This window comes from Macrotis lagotis, chromosome 5 (genome assembly GCF_037893015.1).
Source record: "Macrotis lagotis isolate mMagLag1 chromosome 5, bilby.v1.9.chrom.fasta, whole genome shotgun sequence".
Classification (NCBI taxonomy): Eukaryota; Metazoa; Chordata; class Mammalia; order Peramelemorphia; family Peramelidae; genus Macrotis; species Macrotis lagotis.
This window is the reverse complement of record NC_133662.1, coordinates 247,457,208-247,474,711: the sequence shown is the minus strand read 5'-3', so window position 1 is coordinate 247,474,711 and position 17,504 is coordinate 247,457,208. Positions and strand designations below refer to the sequence as shown.

Here is a 17,504-nt window from a genome sequence, read left to right as displayed (position 1 = left end):
GGAGGTGATGCCATGGCAACCGGGGGGGGGGGGGTGCTCAGAATTGTGCTAAGTCACCAGCCTCACTTTTTCCTCCAGAGTCATCTGGGTCTAGTGGCCAGATATGAATAAGGATGACTGGAGATGGTCCTGGATGCAAGACAATCAGGGTTGAGTGACTCGCCACTTATAGTTAATAAGTGGCAAGTGTCTAAGGTCAAATTCCAACTCGGGTCCTCCTGAATCCAAGGCCAGTGCTCCATCTACTGTGCCACCTATACTATAGTTACATAGCTATCTATGTTATCTGTCTATAATACCCATGCTTTCAATGTCATTTGTTATCTGTCTACACTGTATATATGGCTATCTATGGTGTCCAGCTACACTGTGTATATAGCTATCTATGGTGTCTGTCTACACTACAGTTATATAGCTAGCTATACTATCTGTCTAAATATCTCTGCTGTCTATGTTATGTATATAGGTATCTTTCTGGGTTACCTTTCTTTGTTCTCTATCTATATAGCTATCTAGGGTTATCTGTCTATAAATACCTATCCTGACATATAATAGGCATGTATTCTATGTTGTCTATCTATACTAGCTAGCTGCCTATCCTAGTCTGAAAAGCCTTTGAGTCTGGTTTGTCTGTCAGGTAAATCTAAACTGATGAAAAATCCTGATGCTAAACCTCATCAAAATTCTCTTCCTTCCACATTTCTGTCTCACTCTAATTTATAAGCCTGCTAATGTCTACCCAAGACAGAGAAGTCCCATTTTTTTTTTCTGCAGGCATTTGACTTTTTTTTTTATACCCTCCCTTATCATGTCAGTGTAAAAGGAAGAAATGCTATTTCCCTGGCTTGGCACATTCTCCTCTCATTGCTGATGGCCCAAGGGCTCCATATTGGAGGCTCTGCCTCCCTTAACTGAGCAGTAACTGAAGCTGTTCACCAGTTTTCCCTCAGTTTTCATAGCCAACAATGATATCACCACTAGCTCCTGTTCTGTGATTTATTGGTTCACTAAATATTTGTATGTCACCTCGCTCCAATCCAATTCACGTGCTTGTCATGGCATCACCTCCCTGATGTCAAGGTCTTCTTCAAGAACAAAGGACAAACATCATTATTATCATCACTCTCATTTTTCTGAGTAGGTCTAATTTTTTTTTCTGTAGAATCACAATTGTTAGATCTCTCATTACCTGTGCATTTATTTCTCACTTCTGTAGTTTTTACATTCCTTAGTCAGATCTATTTCCAAACAGTATTTTTATCTTAAAAATCCAAGTGGAAAACTTCACCTGTCCTGGGCCTTTAGAACAGATAAGTGAGGACACCCTGTTATTACAGAAGTTCATATTGAAGGGGGGGGGAAGATTTGCAAAAGATTTTTGGTGATGCTAATGAATACATTTACATAGCCAAGAAAAAGGGACTTGGGAATTTTTTCCAAATTAGGTCTTTTAAAAGATGAAAATGAATTCCAAGGATTTAATTAATTCTGAGCTTAATCTCTTCTCCTTTGGCTCCATGGAGCCCAGGCCCCTCAGTCTGGGAAGAGCGGCCATGTGATGGGAGTCAAAGAAGAAGCTCAAGGGGTGAAACCTGGCCCCTGACAGGGCTTGATGCCACACTCACTCTCACAGTTTTCACCCTAAAAACATCATCAAATAGAGCTGAGAGATGAGGCACTTGGGGGCTATTTTGATCTTTGACTCTAGAATCCACCAATAAACTCTGATGGATTGCTGCAAATAAAGATCTCACTATACGATTCCACAATAGTCATAATTAAGCTTCTAAATAACCCAAGTGTCCTTTAAACTGACATCTGGTACAAGTAAAACCCAAGAGAAAAAAAGAGCTTCGTCTTCTCAAGGTCTTCCTCTGTTTTCAGATGAAGCTCTAAAGTCACTCCCAGCTCTTGAGTCTCATTAGCAAATGGGGGTGGGAGTGAAGAGGGTGAGGGGTGGGGAAGGACTCTCAGGTCCCTTCTAGCTAAAGATTCTTTGAACACGATGCACATTATTCTCCCAATAGTTCATCGTTCTTATTCATAAACCAAAACCATGGTTTTACTCTCAGTGATGAGAGTCTCTCCTGAATCACAATAAAACTGTCCTGAAGCCTGGGCAACTCATCATCAAAGGGAAGGGAGACATGACCATTCAGCCCCTGCATTCCCAAGCACCAGGGAAGTCAGGGGTCTCCTGACCTGTGAGCCTTTGGCCAGGTCCCTTAACTCTCTGTGGAAGGAAGGGGTTGTCAGCTGAGGTCTCCACCAGCTGCAGAGCCTTGAAGGAGACACAAAGATGCTTGAGAAACAGCCCAGCACCTCCCCAAAAGGTCACACAACACAAGGATGCTAACTGGACTAGAACAAGGGCAGGAGAGAGCAAGACAGAGGTCGACCAGGGAAGCCACAAAGGGCCCCAAAGCTCTTTCCAGAACCTGCAGGTGAAAGGCCAGACCCTGGAGGATGCAATTCCTGGCAGAGGGAGAGCAAGCAGCAGCGGGGGAAAGGGTCCCATTTGTCACCACCAGGGCTGGGACCAAGCCACACACCAAAACCCAAGCAAGCCCTAACGGCCATTTTGCACTGAACCACAAACCAAACCAAAGTGGTTCCTTAACAACAAAACAAAAACAAAACCTGTGAGCTTCTCAAACTGCTGACCTAAGCCAAAACACCATCAGACCCCGACACAGCCTCAATGGCCCTGGTCATTCCATCCGGGGAGGACGGCAGAGATTGCAAGAAGGGATGCCTGCTGGCTCTATCTCTTCTCCCACCCCTCTTTCTCTCTCCCTCCTTCTCTCTGTCTTTGTCCATATGTCTGTCTCTGTCTCACTCTGTCTCACTGTCTCTCTCAACCCCTCTCCCTCCCACCCCCTCTTTCTGTTTCTCTCCCTCCCCCACTCTCTCCTTTTCTCCATCCCCTCCCTTTGTCTCTCCTCTCACCCCCCTTTCTGTATTTCTCTCCCTCCCCCTCCTCTCTCTCTCTCCTTTTGTCCATTCCTCCCTCCTTTTCTCTGTTTCTCTGTGTCTGTCTCTTTCTCTCCCACTCCCCACTCTCTCCTTTTCTCCATCCCCCCTCCTTTTCTGTCTCTATCTCTCCCTCCCCCTCCCTCCTTTTGTCTCTCCTCTCACCCCCTTTCTCTGTTTTTCTCTCCCTCCCCCCTCCTCTCTCTCTCCCACTCCTCACTCTCTCTTTTTCTCCATCCCTTCCTCCTTTTCAGTCTCTATCTCTATGTCTCACTGTCTCAATATCCATCCAAAAATGTTCTTGCATTTGTTGAAGGGCATTTCTTTTTGTAGCTCAGTTTTTCCATTGTCCTGTGAAGTGTACCAAAAGACTCTCTCTCACCCTAAGCCTTCAAAGTCAGGAAGGCAAGTACTGGATTCCCATCATAGATGGAGACACTGAGGTCGAGTGAAGAAGAGGCAGAGCTGGGTCCAAAGCCAAGACACCAGGCCAGAGTCAGTTCCCCTGCTGAGTTCAGCTGCCCCTAGAAAGCTTCTGAAACCATCCAAGAGGCATTAAGCACATGGCACACAGAGACAGAAGGGGGATGTCATTGACAGATGGGTTTAAGGACAGTTATACTTAAAAAAGCAGCAAGCACCGGGGATGCGATATGTGCACAGGGCCCTCGAGGAATGACAAAATCTGTGCCAATGGGGGATTGCTCCCTAGGAAAGTAACTGGGGAAGTGCTGGGACCCGTCCGCCCCGGATCTTATACTTGCCCATATTTGCTTATTACATGTGCATCTGTTATTCTCCCTGATAGAATGGAGGCACACTGAGGGCAGGGACTCTCGAACTTTGTGATTGCAAACCAGGACCAGGTCCATATTGGGCATTCCATAAATGCTAGTTCAATATGAACAAAAATGTCAATGCTGATTAGACACCATATATTATAAGCACTGTAGTAGGCAATGAAGAGAAGACTTTGCCAGAAAGAAGCTTCTACTCTAGTTGGGAAGTGTATTAAAACACTCTGAATATAATTCAGAGTAAAATGTGCCAAAGATATTAAAGAAATGGGAAAAGACTCATAGAAATCTTCAAAATGAATGAGGCCTGAGTAAGCCTTGAAAAAAAAAGGAAAGATTTCCAGAGGCAAAGCAAAGGTGTGGAGATGAGAGAAGGCAGGAGGGGCTAGAAAAGGCCAAGAAGTCCCACTTGGCTGCAATGCAGAGCAAATGCAGGACAGTCACCTGAGACAAAGATGGGGACCAAAGCTTGGTGTGAGATGGCCTTGAAGGTCAGAATCAGTTTATTTAATGGTCAGTGTGGAACAGCCCCTTTTATTACTGTAGACTGAACTAAAATGAATTGGGGTGTAGCACAGTGAGCTTGGAAAGAGGAGCTGGGGGGGGGGGGGCTCAGTCAGGAGGCTATTTATTGGGATGGTCTTCCTGTGGGCCAATGAGACAGGAACAGAGAGGCAGAAGCAACCCAAAGAGATACCTTATCTGGGGTCACCAAAGTGAGCCCAAACTCTGGAAGTGGGGTGGGGAGAGGAGGGCAGAACAGGAGATGGGGGGAAGGAATGAGAAAGAAGGGGAGGGAGGGGAGAGGAGAGGTGGGAGGGAAGAGGAGGAAACGTAGCACAGCCCCCACGAGGCCACCATCTTTCTGCTCTAGGACTTACTTCGCAGTTCAAAGCCTACAATCACATCCATACATCCTCCACACTTGGCATCTTACAACTCACCTACAAATTTGGCAATTTCACCACATATATTCTTTTCGAGACATTAAAAAAAATCAAGTCACTCCCAGTAATAATCCCAGGGAGAGTCCACCCACTTTTTCTTTTCCACTTTTAAAAATGTTTATCATTCTGAAAAAAAATTCATTCACTGACTGTAAGCACAATTGTCTTTTTTAATAATTCAGAAAAAAAATCTTCTGGGTCAGTCTGCCTCCCTTCACCATACTGAGAATCTTGGCCATGTTTTTTATTAAGGATAGGAGACTTGAAGAATTCTGATTCACAGTTGGGCACTTAACATCAAAGTCACTCCTTTAATTTTATTCATTGATTTCAATACCTAACCATCCTCAGAAAGAAGAAAACCATCATTTACAGAAACCTCTGGCTGTTTGGGAGGCTAAGGGAGAAACATAAGGAGCAAAATTCTTTGCATGGCATCAGCTCCCAGCAGCAGGTAGATGTAATCTCCAATGAAAGATTTATCATCCTTCTCAGAGCATATGGGTAGTTGCCAGCTGCCACCACAAGACAAGGAAGAAAATACTGAAATTAGTTCCACCACTGAAGTATGAACCCATGTAATCTCTTGGTGTTTCAAATGCATGAAGATCATACAATCACAGGGGAAATCACAGAGCCCAGGCCCCTCAAACTGGGAGGAGTGACCACGTGATGAGAAGTTCAGAGGGGAAACTTGGCCCCTGGTAGGGCTTGATGCCACACTCACTCTCACAGGCATGTTCATGGATGAACACTGCAAACTTGGACTTTTTATATCTGTACACTTGCCCTAATAACAAGTTAAAACTAAAAAAAAAAGATGAAAGAAGGAAGGTGGGGATTTTTTTGCCTTTATTTGATGTTTTTTAACCAAGAGTGGGGGGAAAAATCTGAGTGAAAGCAGAATGCCAGTCAACAAACAGTGAAGCATTTTGTTTCATCACCCTGCTGAAATCATACATGCAGACACACCTAAGCATGCACACCCAGGGCCCAGGATGGAGACACCTGAGGACTGGGCTAAAGCTCTCCTTGAATGGAAAAGGCAGAAAGTTGGGCTTCATCAATTCCAGTTTATAAGAGCTATTAAAAACAGACCCACCCATTACACACACGCAAACACAAATATGGCAGGCCTTTCTTAAATGTCAAGAAAATCTTATTCTTGGGAGGATTATTAAAAATCCCATCATATTTTATGAGACCAAAAAGTCATCTAGCAGAAACATCTTACCTCCAAAGACCCCGACCCCTAAACTCCATTACACAATTATCAATTGGATAGTCCCATCATCCTTGTTAGACCAGCACTGCAAAAGGATAATGAGCCAGGCCAAGGGGAAGAGGACAGCAGATCAAACTAGAACCAACTTGGCAATGCCCTTCATGACTCAATGACTTCCTGGGGAAACCAAGGTCCACCTTTCACAAGTATGTGAAAGCCACAATGCAACCTGGACACAAATCATGGTAGGTCATGATCTCCACCAAATAGTACTATACATTCCCCAAAGGACAAGGAAAAGGAACGTGGTGGGCAGTACCATATTAAGGAATAAGGATCATGGAGGAGCATGGGACACAAGGGTGGGCTCAAAGAGAGTGGATCCCTTAGGCGGTAAGAAAGAAGGAACATTCCTTAGAGACAGCCTCCTTGCTCCACTAGTACCTATGCCCCCAACTTCACAGAAGGCCACAGATAAGAAAGGCAAGGAGGAGAGGGCACGAGTGAGACCCCAAACTGTGGAGATCACAGATGCATCCAAGTACCAAAGTGCCTGGTGTCAGGTTCTAAGGTAGGAGAACACATTTCCAAGACTGGTGTGACTGCAGATTGGACCAGCCCTAATGTGTAAATGGCAGAGATGGAGTAGGCCAGTCCATGATCAAAGGTCAACTGAGAATCTGAAATCCTGGGTCCCACACACAATTCCTTCCCCTTAGGACAGTGAACCTTTTAAGATGTGAATGCATGTTTAAGAAAGTCTTAATGATTATTAGAATCATCACTGATGGCTAATAATTACTTGTTCTGGGTTAAAAAAGGACATTGATTTCACTCATGTGACAGTAAAATTCCACCATAAAGTAACTTCCCTATTTCAAAGATTTAGTTATATTATAGTGGGCTAGGAAATTGCTGATGTTTGTGTCCAAATCTAAATGAATCCATTAATACAGTAAGAACATCTGAAGAACATCTAGTAGATAACTCAGTGTTGATAGGTTCGCAGAATATAAAACTGGAAAGAACCTCAGAGAACAACAATTCCAAAATACTCCTTTTGCAGATGAGGAAATTGAGGTAATCTCAAAATCAAGGATCTTGATAGGTAAATAACCAGTGATCCTCACTTAAATCAATTAATTGTATCCCATCATTGTATTTCACTTTCATCTTCCCAGTTTGAAATTCCATTTATTTTTCAATATAAAGGCCTCTATTTGGAATTTAAAACTTTTCACAATCTGGGCCCTTCCATGCTCTACAGATTTCTGATCTGTGCTTCCTTCTATGCTCCCTCTGAACCTGCCACACTGAATTCTTTGCTGTCCCTCACTCACGAGGCTCCATCTTTCCACTCCAAGGCTGGGGATATCCTCCCTCCTTCTCTTTGACCTGGTGGCTTTCCTTCATAATTCAGCCTCCCTCCAGCATTTGTAGGAGGTTTGTCCTGGTCTTGCACTCCCTGATAATTCTGTTCCTGCCTCCCATGATAGGGCCTCTAAGACTATCCTCCATTACATATATGCATATTTTCATTCATTCATATGTAAATATGTGGGTACGCAATGTATATGCATGTATAGATATATATTTATATATTCTTAAATTTATCATATTTATTTTATATTATATTAGTTTTATTTATATTTATATTTAATTGCATCAAAAGGTAATGATTATTAAACATTGTATTCTGTTTGTAGATAAATATATTATTATATTTCTATTTTATTTATTTCTATTTCTATTGCATACACACACACACACACACACACACACACACACACACACACACACACACACCCTTCCCCTCTCATAGACTCTGAGCTGCCAGAGGGCAGGGACAGTGATTCTACCTTTCTTTGTATCCTAAGCTGCTTATATAGTGCCTAGCCATGATAAGCACTTAATAGATAGATGATGACTGGCTGACTGATAGGAAGGAAATCAAGAACTGATGATTCTGGAGGAAAAAAGTGCTCCAGAGAGCGTGCTCCAGAGAGCGTGCTCCAAAAGACAGGGCTCCATCCTCCTGCCCCAGGGCAAGATGGCTCCAAACACTAACAGGTGCCCATCCCCTGCCCTCTCTGTCCCCAAGCCTGACAGTCCAAATGGCCCCAGCTGTCAAACTCCAGAGCATCAGCATCTGGCAGCAGCTCCACTATGAAGTCTCCACTGAGCTACTGCCTAAGTCAGAGGGGGTTCTGGGAGAAACAGACCACCTGCCCATCATCTCCAGGTTCAAGAGGGGCCAAGGCTCCCACCGTCCAGGGAGGAGGACATGCAAAGTTGAAGAGCACCTGACCTCTGTCCAGTACCAAGTGCTCCGTGGCAGACTCTCAGGACAAGAGCCTGAGGCTGCCCAATGGGGGTCTTACCTTCACCTCAATGAAGTCTGGTTCACCCAGGGACACCAGCTCCGAGTAGGCTTGGAGTTCCTCCACATTCCAAGCCTTCACCAGGGTCAGGCGATACACCGTGCGTTGTTGCTGAAACAGAGAAAGATCCAGCTCAGTTTAAAGGACATGACATCTAACGCTGACCCCTAAGGCAAACAACAAACCCCTCTGCCTACCCTGAAACTTCCTGGGAGGCTCCCTTCTCCCCCACAAAAATCTCTTAACTTAGCTGCTGATAGAGTTCAAGAGCTAAATAATGGTCAACATGGACAAGCCAAAGCCAGGCCCCTGGATTCGCCACAAACCTGGAGGTTCAAATCTGAACTGAGATTCAGAAGGAAGATTCGGGACAAAATACGCTGCCTCTTCCTGCCAGAGGGATGGGCTCAGGATACAGATGAAGACATTTTTGAGGGCATAGACCAATGTAGTCTTTTACTGTGCTTGACTATAAAGATTTGTAATAAGGGTTTTGTTTTTCTTTCTTTTTCAATGGGGGTTAAGGGAGGGAAAAAAAAGTAGATTTCAGTTAATTGAAAAAATAATTCAATTCAACAAGTACCCAAAGTTCTGCTAAGTCAAACAAAGCATTATTCAATTTTACAATTGGAAGGGTTCTCATGGATCACCAAGTTCTATCCTAATCGGAACATACCTGAGAAATTGGGGGAGGGAGGAATCCCCAGCCTTCTAAGGCAACCCCCTCCCTTTTGGACAACTCAAATTGTTGAGATGTCTTTCCTGAATTCAACTTCAATTTGGTCCCTTGTCATTTTTATCCACTGTTCTTTCTCCAGTTCTGCCTCTATAGATAAACAGAACAGACGTAATCCCTTTTTCACCTGCCAAAGATTCATGGCCCTAGGGGTGGAAGACACTCCAGGAGTCACCCAGGCCACAAGCACATTTTCCTCCTCCCCTTCTGCACTGCTAGCCTTGTATATAGTAGATGTAACATCTTAAAAACTACATTTTCTAGTGTTATGAAATGCTTTATTAAATTATTAAAATGCATTAAATGAATTAAATTATATTTTCATCTGTCATAAAAATAGGACATTCCTCAGTTTATGGGTAAGGAAACCGAGGCCTGAGAAGGTGAGGAAATTTGCTTCTGAGGGCCCCTGAAATCTCATCTCCAAGTCAAGTGCACCCCATACCTCCAACCTATTCTCACGTGCACCTCAGATTGTTCCTGTCCTTAAGGAGGGTATCTTGTGTTGAGTCTTTCTCACCCAAAAATGAAAGCCATGTAATGGCACTGCTGCAGAGCTAAGGGTAAATAAAGGTAGTTCTATAAATGAGCCTCCAATGACTCAACTGTTTCAAATGAAAGCTTTAGATTTATTTCTTTTCTCAGGCTACTGACACCTCTGAGACCAGAAGAAAATGAGAAGAGCCCTCCAAAGTTCCAATTCCAGCCCAATGCTCCAGTCACCAGGCAAATGGACTCCCTCCAAATCACTGCCTCTCTCAACCTCTTCACTCCTGGTCTGCTCACATGGTTACAAAACTATTCCTTGGGTAGCATTGGATCTGTACCCCTGTTTTCACCCTTCAAAGGCCAAGCAGAATAACCCTAATCCCCATCTACACAGTTGTCTTGCAAATATCCAAAGATGTTGACCAAGCCCAACCATGTCTTCTCCATACTAAACATTTCAAAGTGTCCCTGATGGAAGAGTTTTGAGGTCCCATACTATTTCAGTCACTCTCTGGCTTAATTTCTAAAACATCCTTCCTAAAATGTGATAACCAAAACCAATGGAAAGAACTGTGGCTCTCAAGGGCCAAGGACTGGATTTAAGTCCCAGCTGTCACACCCACTGGGGGACCCTAGGCAGCCACCCCCTGTGTGATAATGAGAATGAGAAGTATTGTGGGTATGTAACTAAGTGGTTCTTATAGGTCACAGGGGTTTTCAATTAATTCTCAGCGACTTTCTGGAGTTTTCCTGAGTTAAAATACTAACCTTATATATAATGAAATGACAGGAGAGAAAATAAGCCTGTGGACTAATGAAATGTGATTCTTGTCTGACTTATTGCATTTTAATAACAGTTCTCTTCCTTTCTTTATTAGAAACACTATGGATGTTTAACCTGTTTAAAATATCCTTGAAAAAAGATAAAAAAGTATCCTGAAACTAAATAGGTTAGGGAAAAAGAACAGTGGACTCTTCATCTGTAAAATGGAGGTGATAATTCTTAAACTACCCATGCCACAGAGCTGTCATGGGGAGAGCACTTTGTACACTTCCATTTCCATGAATGTGACCTGGCACAGTAATGCTGACGAGCAAAAAGGCGAATGAGTTTTTCAGATTCATTGATAGAAATGCAGTGTACAGAATGGGAGAAGTGAGAATTTCCTCATCAGGTCCCATTGTGAGAGAGGCAAATTAAGGCAGCTCACTTCTCCACAGTGTTTTTAAAGTTGATAAACAAAGCCACAACGACACAAAATAAGCCTCGCAAGTTAGTGGGAAGAGCAGGAATTGTGGCCCAGTCTACTGAAAGCAACTGGGGAAACGGGGAGTCACAGAATGACTAAGAAAACCCACCAAGAAATGATGATAAAAATGACTCCAAGAAGAAACTCTTTAAAATGTCTTTTATGAGGAATTTTACAACATTGGAAAATGAGCTTTTAAGATGGAACGCCCACCATCAGCGAGGCTAATGGGTGGAGGGGGAAAGGAGGCAGCACTGTGCTCATCCATCACTCACACTCCCCAGTGACTCTCCCCACACCTGAAGATTCCAACAGCTGGGGGTGCCACCGAGGAATCCTCCTGCGCTCCTGGTTTCTGGACAGGCTGTGATACTAATGCCCTCAGAACACCAGGCCTTCCCAGACCACTAGTTTGACTAATTATTGCTTTCCTTTTCAGGGTGTACAGTCCACTCAAAGAAGTGATGGAATAAAACTAGTATCTTCATTTTGTGACAAACTGGCTGAATGAGAAATTAAGATTTTTAGAACCCAAACTAAAATTATTGTTAAAGAGGAAGATGGCTCGAGAAAGAGCACAGAAAATCATGTCCTTTATTCAGATTCCTAATTCTAGAAAGACCCTGAGGTCACTAGTAGGAAGAACTGTGCTAAGAGCCAATGCTCTCTGCTCCTATGCAACATCTCAGTCTTATCCCATTCCATCTCCTCCATACACTTACATAATAATGATAATGCTGACATCGATGATTCAATAACAATCACTCAAACTCAAGAAGCGCTAGGAGGGACAAATGCTTTTCCACCATGGCCTCAGAAGTAACTAGAGCACCAATTGTTACTGACCATAAGAAGTCATTTCTAAAGCATTTCACAATAATTCAATTTTAAATGAAGTGGCTCAGATTTATTGGCTCCCAGTCCACTGTTCTTTCTCCCCAACCTATTTAGTTTCAGGATACTCTTTTATCTTTTTTCAAGGATATTTTAAACAGGTTAAACATCCATAGTGTTTCTAATAAAGAAAGGAAGAGAACTGTTATTAAAATGCAATAAGTCAGACAAGAATCACATTTCATTAGTCCACAGGTTTATTTTCTCTCCTGTCATTTTATTATATATAAGGTTGTTATTTTAACTCAGGAAAACTCCAGAAAATCGCTGAGAATTCATTGAAAACCCCTGTGACCTATAAGAACCACTTAGCTACATACCCACAGTACTTCTCAACAAATTGCTTCGACAGGAAGCCTTGGAAATGAAATGAGGTCATAAAGCAGTTCAAAAGATGCCTCTTCAAATAATGACAGGATTCATAGGACACCAAGGGAAATTCATCAATAGTAAAGGTGAGTCTTTGAACAAATATGGGTTGACCTTAGAGTTTCTAGAAAAAATAGAGGTAATTTAGAAAGGTAAGTTTATTAATGACAATGATGATTGTATGTGTATTAAGGACAAGATATTTAAAATAAATGTTTCTAAGGTGTTTCTCTTAAAAAACCAAGTCCCACTTAGCAACTAACAAATCTTAACTTCAATTTGTCTTATTTCATAAAAGGAAATTTTTTTTAGTAAATTCTAAGTTTAGGACAAGTTAATGAACCTATATGTCTGCCTAACTATTGACTGGAATTCCCTTGCTGAGTTTTGACACTGGCTAAATGAAGGTTCAGTGACTTAAATGCATTGGTAAAAAAAAAAAAATAGGTTCAAGACTTAAAATAAATCCAGGGGAATAATATACACAGTCAGTTGAATACAGAAATCTATCTTACCAGAAGGGTGAGGATGGGAACTGACAGAAGGAAGGGCAGATTAGGGGAGGTAGCAGACAAAAATAAAAACCCAGGAAGAAGGGAATGGGTAAAAGGAGAGAGAGGACAAACAAAAGGAAGAAAAGAATGGAGGAAACTACCCAGGGTAGTTATCTCAACTGTGAATGTGAATGGGATGAACTCTCTCACAAAAATGGTAAGTACCAGAATCCTACAATATGTTATTTATAAGAAAAACACTTGAAACAGAGAGACACACAGAGTAAAAGTAGGGGGTTGGAACCCTTAAGAATCTGTTATGCTGGGGGCAGCTAGGTGGCGTAGTGGATAAAGCACTGGCCTTGGAGTCAGGAGTACCTGGGTTCAAATCCGGTCTCAGACACCTAATAATTACCTAGCTGTGTGGCCTTGGGCAAGCCACTTAACCCCATTTGCCTTGCAAAAACCTAAAAAAAAAAAAAAAAAAAAAAAAGAATCTGTTATGCTTTAGCTGAATATAAAAGGAAAAAAAGCAGCACCAAACATTCTGATCTCAAAGTAAATGCAAAAAGAGACCTAATAAAAAGAGATCAGGAAAGAAATTATATCTTGCTAAAAGATATCATAGTCAACAAAGCAAAATCAATGTTGCGTCTCTGATAAAGCCCTCATTTCTCAAAAATGTAAAGAAATGAGTCAAATCTAAAAGAATATAAATCATTCCCCCAACTGATAAATGGTCAAAAGTATGAATAGGCAGTTTTCAGACGAAGAATATAAAGAAGTGTTCTAAATCACTTTGATTAGAGAAATGCAAATTAAAACAACCCTAAGATAAAACCTCATCTCAGAATGGCTAAAATGATAAAAAGAAAAAAAGAAAAGTGATAAACTGAGAGGATATGGGAAAAATTGGGACACCAATGAACTGTGGGTAAAGATGTGAACTGATCCACCCATTCTAGAACACAATTTGAAATTATGCCCAAAGAGTTCTAAAACTGCATGCCATTTGATCTGGTAATACCACTCCCATGTTTGTATCCCAAAGAAAACATATAAAAAGGAAAAGGACTTAACTGCACAAAAATATTTAAGGCCGCTCTTTTTGGTGGTAGCAAAGAATTGGAAAATGAGAGGGATACCCATCAATTAAGGAATGGCTGTTACATGATACATAAAGTAATGTCTACATGAATGTAATGGAAAACTGTTATGCAATAAGAAATGATAAACAGGCAGATTTCAGAAAAAACCTGAAAAGACTTGTATGAACTGGTGCAAAGTAAAATGAGCAGAACCGAGAAAACATTATACACAGTATTAACAACATTGTGTGATGATCAACTAGGAATGGCTCTGCTCTTCTCAACATAATGATATAAGACAAAAACAAAAGACCCAGGAAGGAAAATGCCATCCACATCCTGATGATGAACTGATGAACACTAATTACAGATCGAAACATAGTTTTTTCACTTTATTCTTTCTTGTGTTTTTCCCCCTTTTGATCTGTTTCTTCTTCCACAACTGTGATGAATATGGAAATGTTTTACATGATAGCACATGTATATATAAACTAGATCAAACTGTCAGAAGAGGGGAAAGGAGAGAAGGAAGGAGAAAAATCTGAAACTCAAAATCTTGCAAAAATGAATGATAAAAAATGGGGAGAGGACTAAAATACTATGACAAAAATAAAATAAAGCCCAAAGTCAGAGAATTTATTGCCATTTAAAATATATAATCAACAGACAAATTCTAAGATAAAATAATTACTTGGAAAATAAATAGGTATTGTGGGGAATAGGAGATATTGCAGAAAAAGTCAACTGTATCTTTCAGAATTTAATGTTGGAATATTTTTTCCAAAATAGTGAAGAAATGATATGGGCATAATTATATGGCTAATTACAACAGAACCAATTAAAAAGTATTTTAGGAATGCCTACTTTGTGCAAGAATTGTAAAAGGGAAAGAAGAATATTACAGGATGCTGGCACTCACATATTTTATCATCATGCTGGTAAGACAGAAATAAGATCCCTTGAACAAGTAGATAAAGAATTAGAATTAGATGGAAGACCAGGAGCAGGAGTTCATGCAGGTTATATAAACCCAAAGAAAGGGCAAATCTACATGTCCCACTGCAACCAATCCCAGTCTTAGAGCAGAGGGATGCTCAGAGAAGGCTCCTGGAGGAGGTGCCATTTCAGTAAGAATTGATGTCAGATGTAGAAATAAGGAGGGGAAAGAACAGAAAAGAGACAAGGCCATTTGAGGCCTAAATTGGATAATAATATGAGCAAAGAAAGAGGGAGGAAGCATGAAGCGCCTGTCCGTCATTCAAAGTGAAGGCTGCAGTCACCTGGTAAATCATCTCAGAAGGAGTCAAAGCTGACAAACACATCAGACAAGATTTACCAGCACGGGAGAATCCAATAGACAGTTGTTATGCATACCACAAACTGATCCAGGAGCTCCACAAAGGAAAGATGCACAATATTACCAGTCCACGCCCATCAACTCTTGTCAGCAAAGAAGAAAACTTTATTGTTTGGATCCCTAGCTAATCAGAGTTGAAAGGCAATGTACTTTTTCTGCTTGGTAATGATATTGATTGTGAAGATGATGTGATGTTACAAGCAAAACCACAGAGTCAAGCATGAAAGATCCCTTATATTTAAATTTAAAAATTTTAAATTTTTATTGAATATCTCTAGAAAAAGCCTCAAAGTTTAACCCTTTCATCAAAAAAAAATTATTCAACATCTCTAGAAAATCCTCTAGCCTCTTTCTCAAGTGTGGCTCCAAAGTTGTCAAATGCTCTCTCCCATCTCTGTCAAGGATAAATGGGGTTGTATACGTTTCAAGAAATAAAACGGGAAAAATGATATAATGACAAATCTGGAAAACAATAGGCAAGTAATTTTCAACAAACTCATCAGCCTCTCACCAAAGTTTAGGGGGGGAAAAAGATTGGCTGTGAAATAAAAGGACATAAATGAATGAATATATTTAGATAATGAAATAGTTCATTATCATCAACTGCAGAGAGAACAAGAAAGGAGGAATCAAAACTGGCTGGATGGAGGAATTTGGGGGGCACAGTGGATAAAACAGAGGAAAAGGAGTCAGGAGACCTGAGTGTGAATCCTGCCTCAGATGCTCCCCAGCTTCGTTTCTCTTTGCCTATTTACCTTATCCATAAAATGATGGCTCCCCCACCCCCAAGGGGTGCTATGAGGATAAAGTGAACTAACATATGAAAAGCATTTTGCAAACAAAGAGCTGTATAAATGATTGTTTCTATTATTATTAATGATAGCAACATTAATATTAATAACAACAAAAGAACTTTATTAACAATATCAACTGTAGAAATCAAAGACTGCACCAGGCCCTACTTCTTTGCTCTTTTCCCTAACAGAACCCAAACATCATAGAATCTTGAAGATCTTGTCCTTATCAATGGGGGTCACTGACCTGGATGTCTATAAATGTGCATTTCTATCATGAGCACAAATGGAAAGGTACTCAGACAATCTGTCTCAGTTTCCTCATTAGCAAATAAAATCATTATTTAGGTCCTGGTCTGGTTCATTACCAACAAATTTAACAAATTCAAATTCAAGTGTCCAGTGATTTTATTTTTAGTTTTAAAGATTATTACACTCATTTTAAGATGACAACTCTTGGGCTCTTTCACTGACTAACCTGCCATATGTCCTTGGTCATGAGTCTACTTCCCAGACCATCTTATCTGGACACAAATGGGGCAGTTTCAAGAGACAACCGTAATATAAAGAGCTGCCTAGGTTTCCAAAGCATGGGTCCTGATCAATACAATGAAAAACCACAGAACCCTTTAGGCAGGGAAAACCTTACCCCCACCCCCACCCCACTACAAGATCGAGCTGTAGCCATCGAGACATGAGTCGACAACACAAGAAAAATGTCCCTTATCGCTTATTTTCCAATAAGTCTGTCTCAAACTAAAGACGAATAATCTCTAAACTGAATTAACTCTAATGATAAATCTTCCCTAAGGAATAAGGTCTTAAACCAATGTGCAATGATAATGGTTTTCTGTGAGAATAATTACTTAGCACTTAATTCTTAGAGTAAATTTAGCTTCAGAACACTTATTAACATCAATCAATTAATTTTCACAATAATGTTGTGAAAGAAAGATGTGCCTTATTCAAAGGGGGAGGGGGAAGGGGGGCAAAAGGACTTTAAGGGCAACAAGGTGATTTGCTATTCAAGTGGCACTTTTAGGCTTCCAGATAATCCGGACACCCTGATCATCCTCCAGAGTTGCCTTTCTGCCCCATAGCCATCATCACCCTCTTTCTCTGGACCACTTCCCTCTACTCTCCCTGACTTCTTCTCCCCCAGTTCCAACCTGTCCTTTACACCTGCATGCTGAATCCCCCTAACACACCCTACAACAGCTCCCCATTTCCCATTGCAGGAGCTGAATGAAATATCCAAAATCATATTTTATACAATCCCTTTACCTCCCTAGACCTCAGGTTCCTCATCTTAGAGGATAGCATCTGAGGTCCTTACCAGCCCTAAATCTGTAATCCTGTGAATCTGAAAGAACCTAGGGAAACAAAAGATTCTAAACAGTCCCTGTCCCCACATGACCTCATAGGGGGATCTAGGCGCAGGCTGCTGTCCTCCCCTTCCAGCTCCTGCTGTCGTCACTGTTCACCGTTGTTTGCTATCTTTCAGTGACGTGAGGTAGTCACATACAGTCCCTGATTCATTCCTTTTGTCCAGCCAAGAGAGCTATGGACAGCCATCTAGCCGCCTCAGCCCTCACAATTTACTCCTACTGAGCAGGAGTCCTTTACAATCTGACTCTTAGCTACTTTGCCAACCTTAATTCACACTAATTCCCTTCAAGCAGACTGTGTTCCAAGCAAATTGTATTACTC

General features: G+C 41.3%; 1 protein-coding gene across 1 annotated transcript in view; it reads right to left on the bottom strand.

The window, feature by feature from the left end:
• The window catches only part of LOC141488890 (S-adenosyl-L-methionine-dependent tRNA 4-demethylwyosine synthase TYW1-like), a 232,276-nt gene that overhangs the window by 42,070 nt on the left and 172,702 nt on the right, over positions 1 to 17,504 (bottom strand). Inside the window, exon 14 of the mRNA XM_074189324.1 lies at positions 8,324 to 8,434. Within this exon, the coding sequence (XP_074045425.1) occupies positions 8,324 to 8,434 (111 nt within the window). The remainder of the gene's footprint in view (positions 1 to 8,323; positions 8,435 to 17,504) is intronic.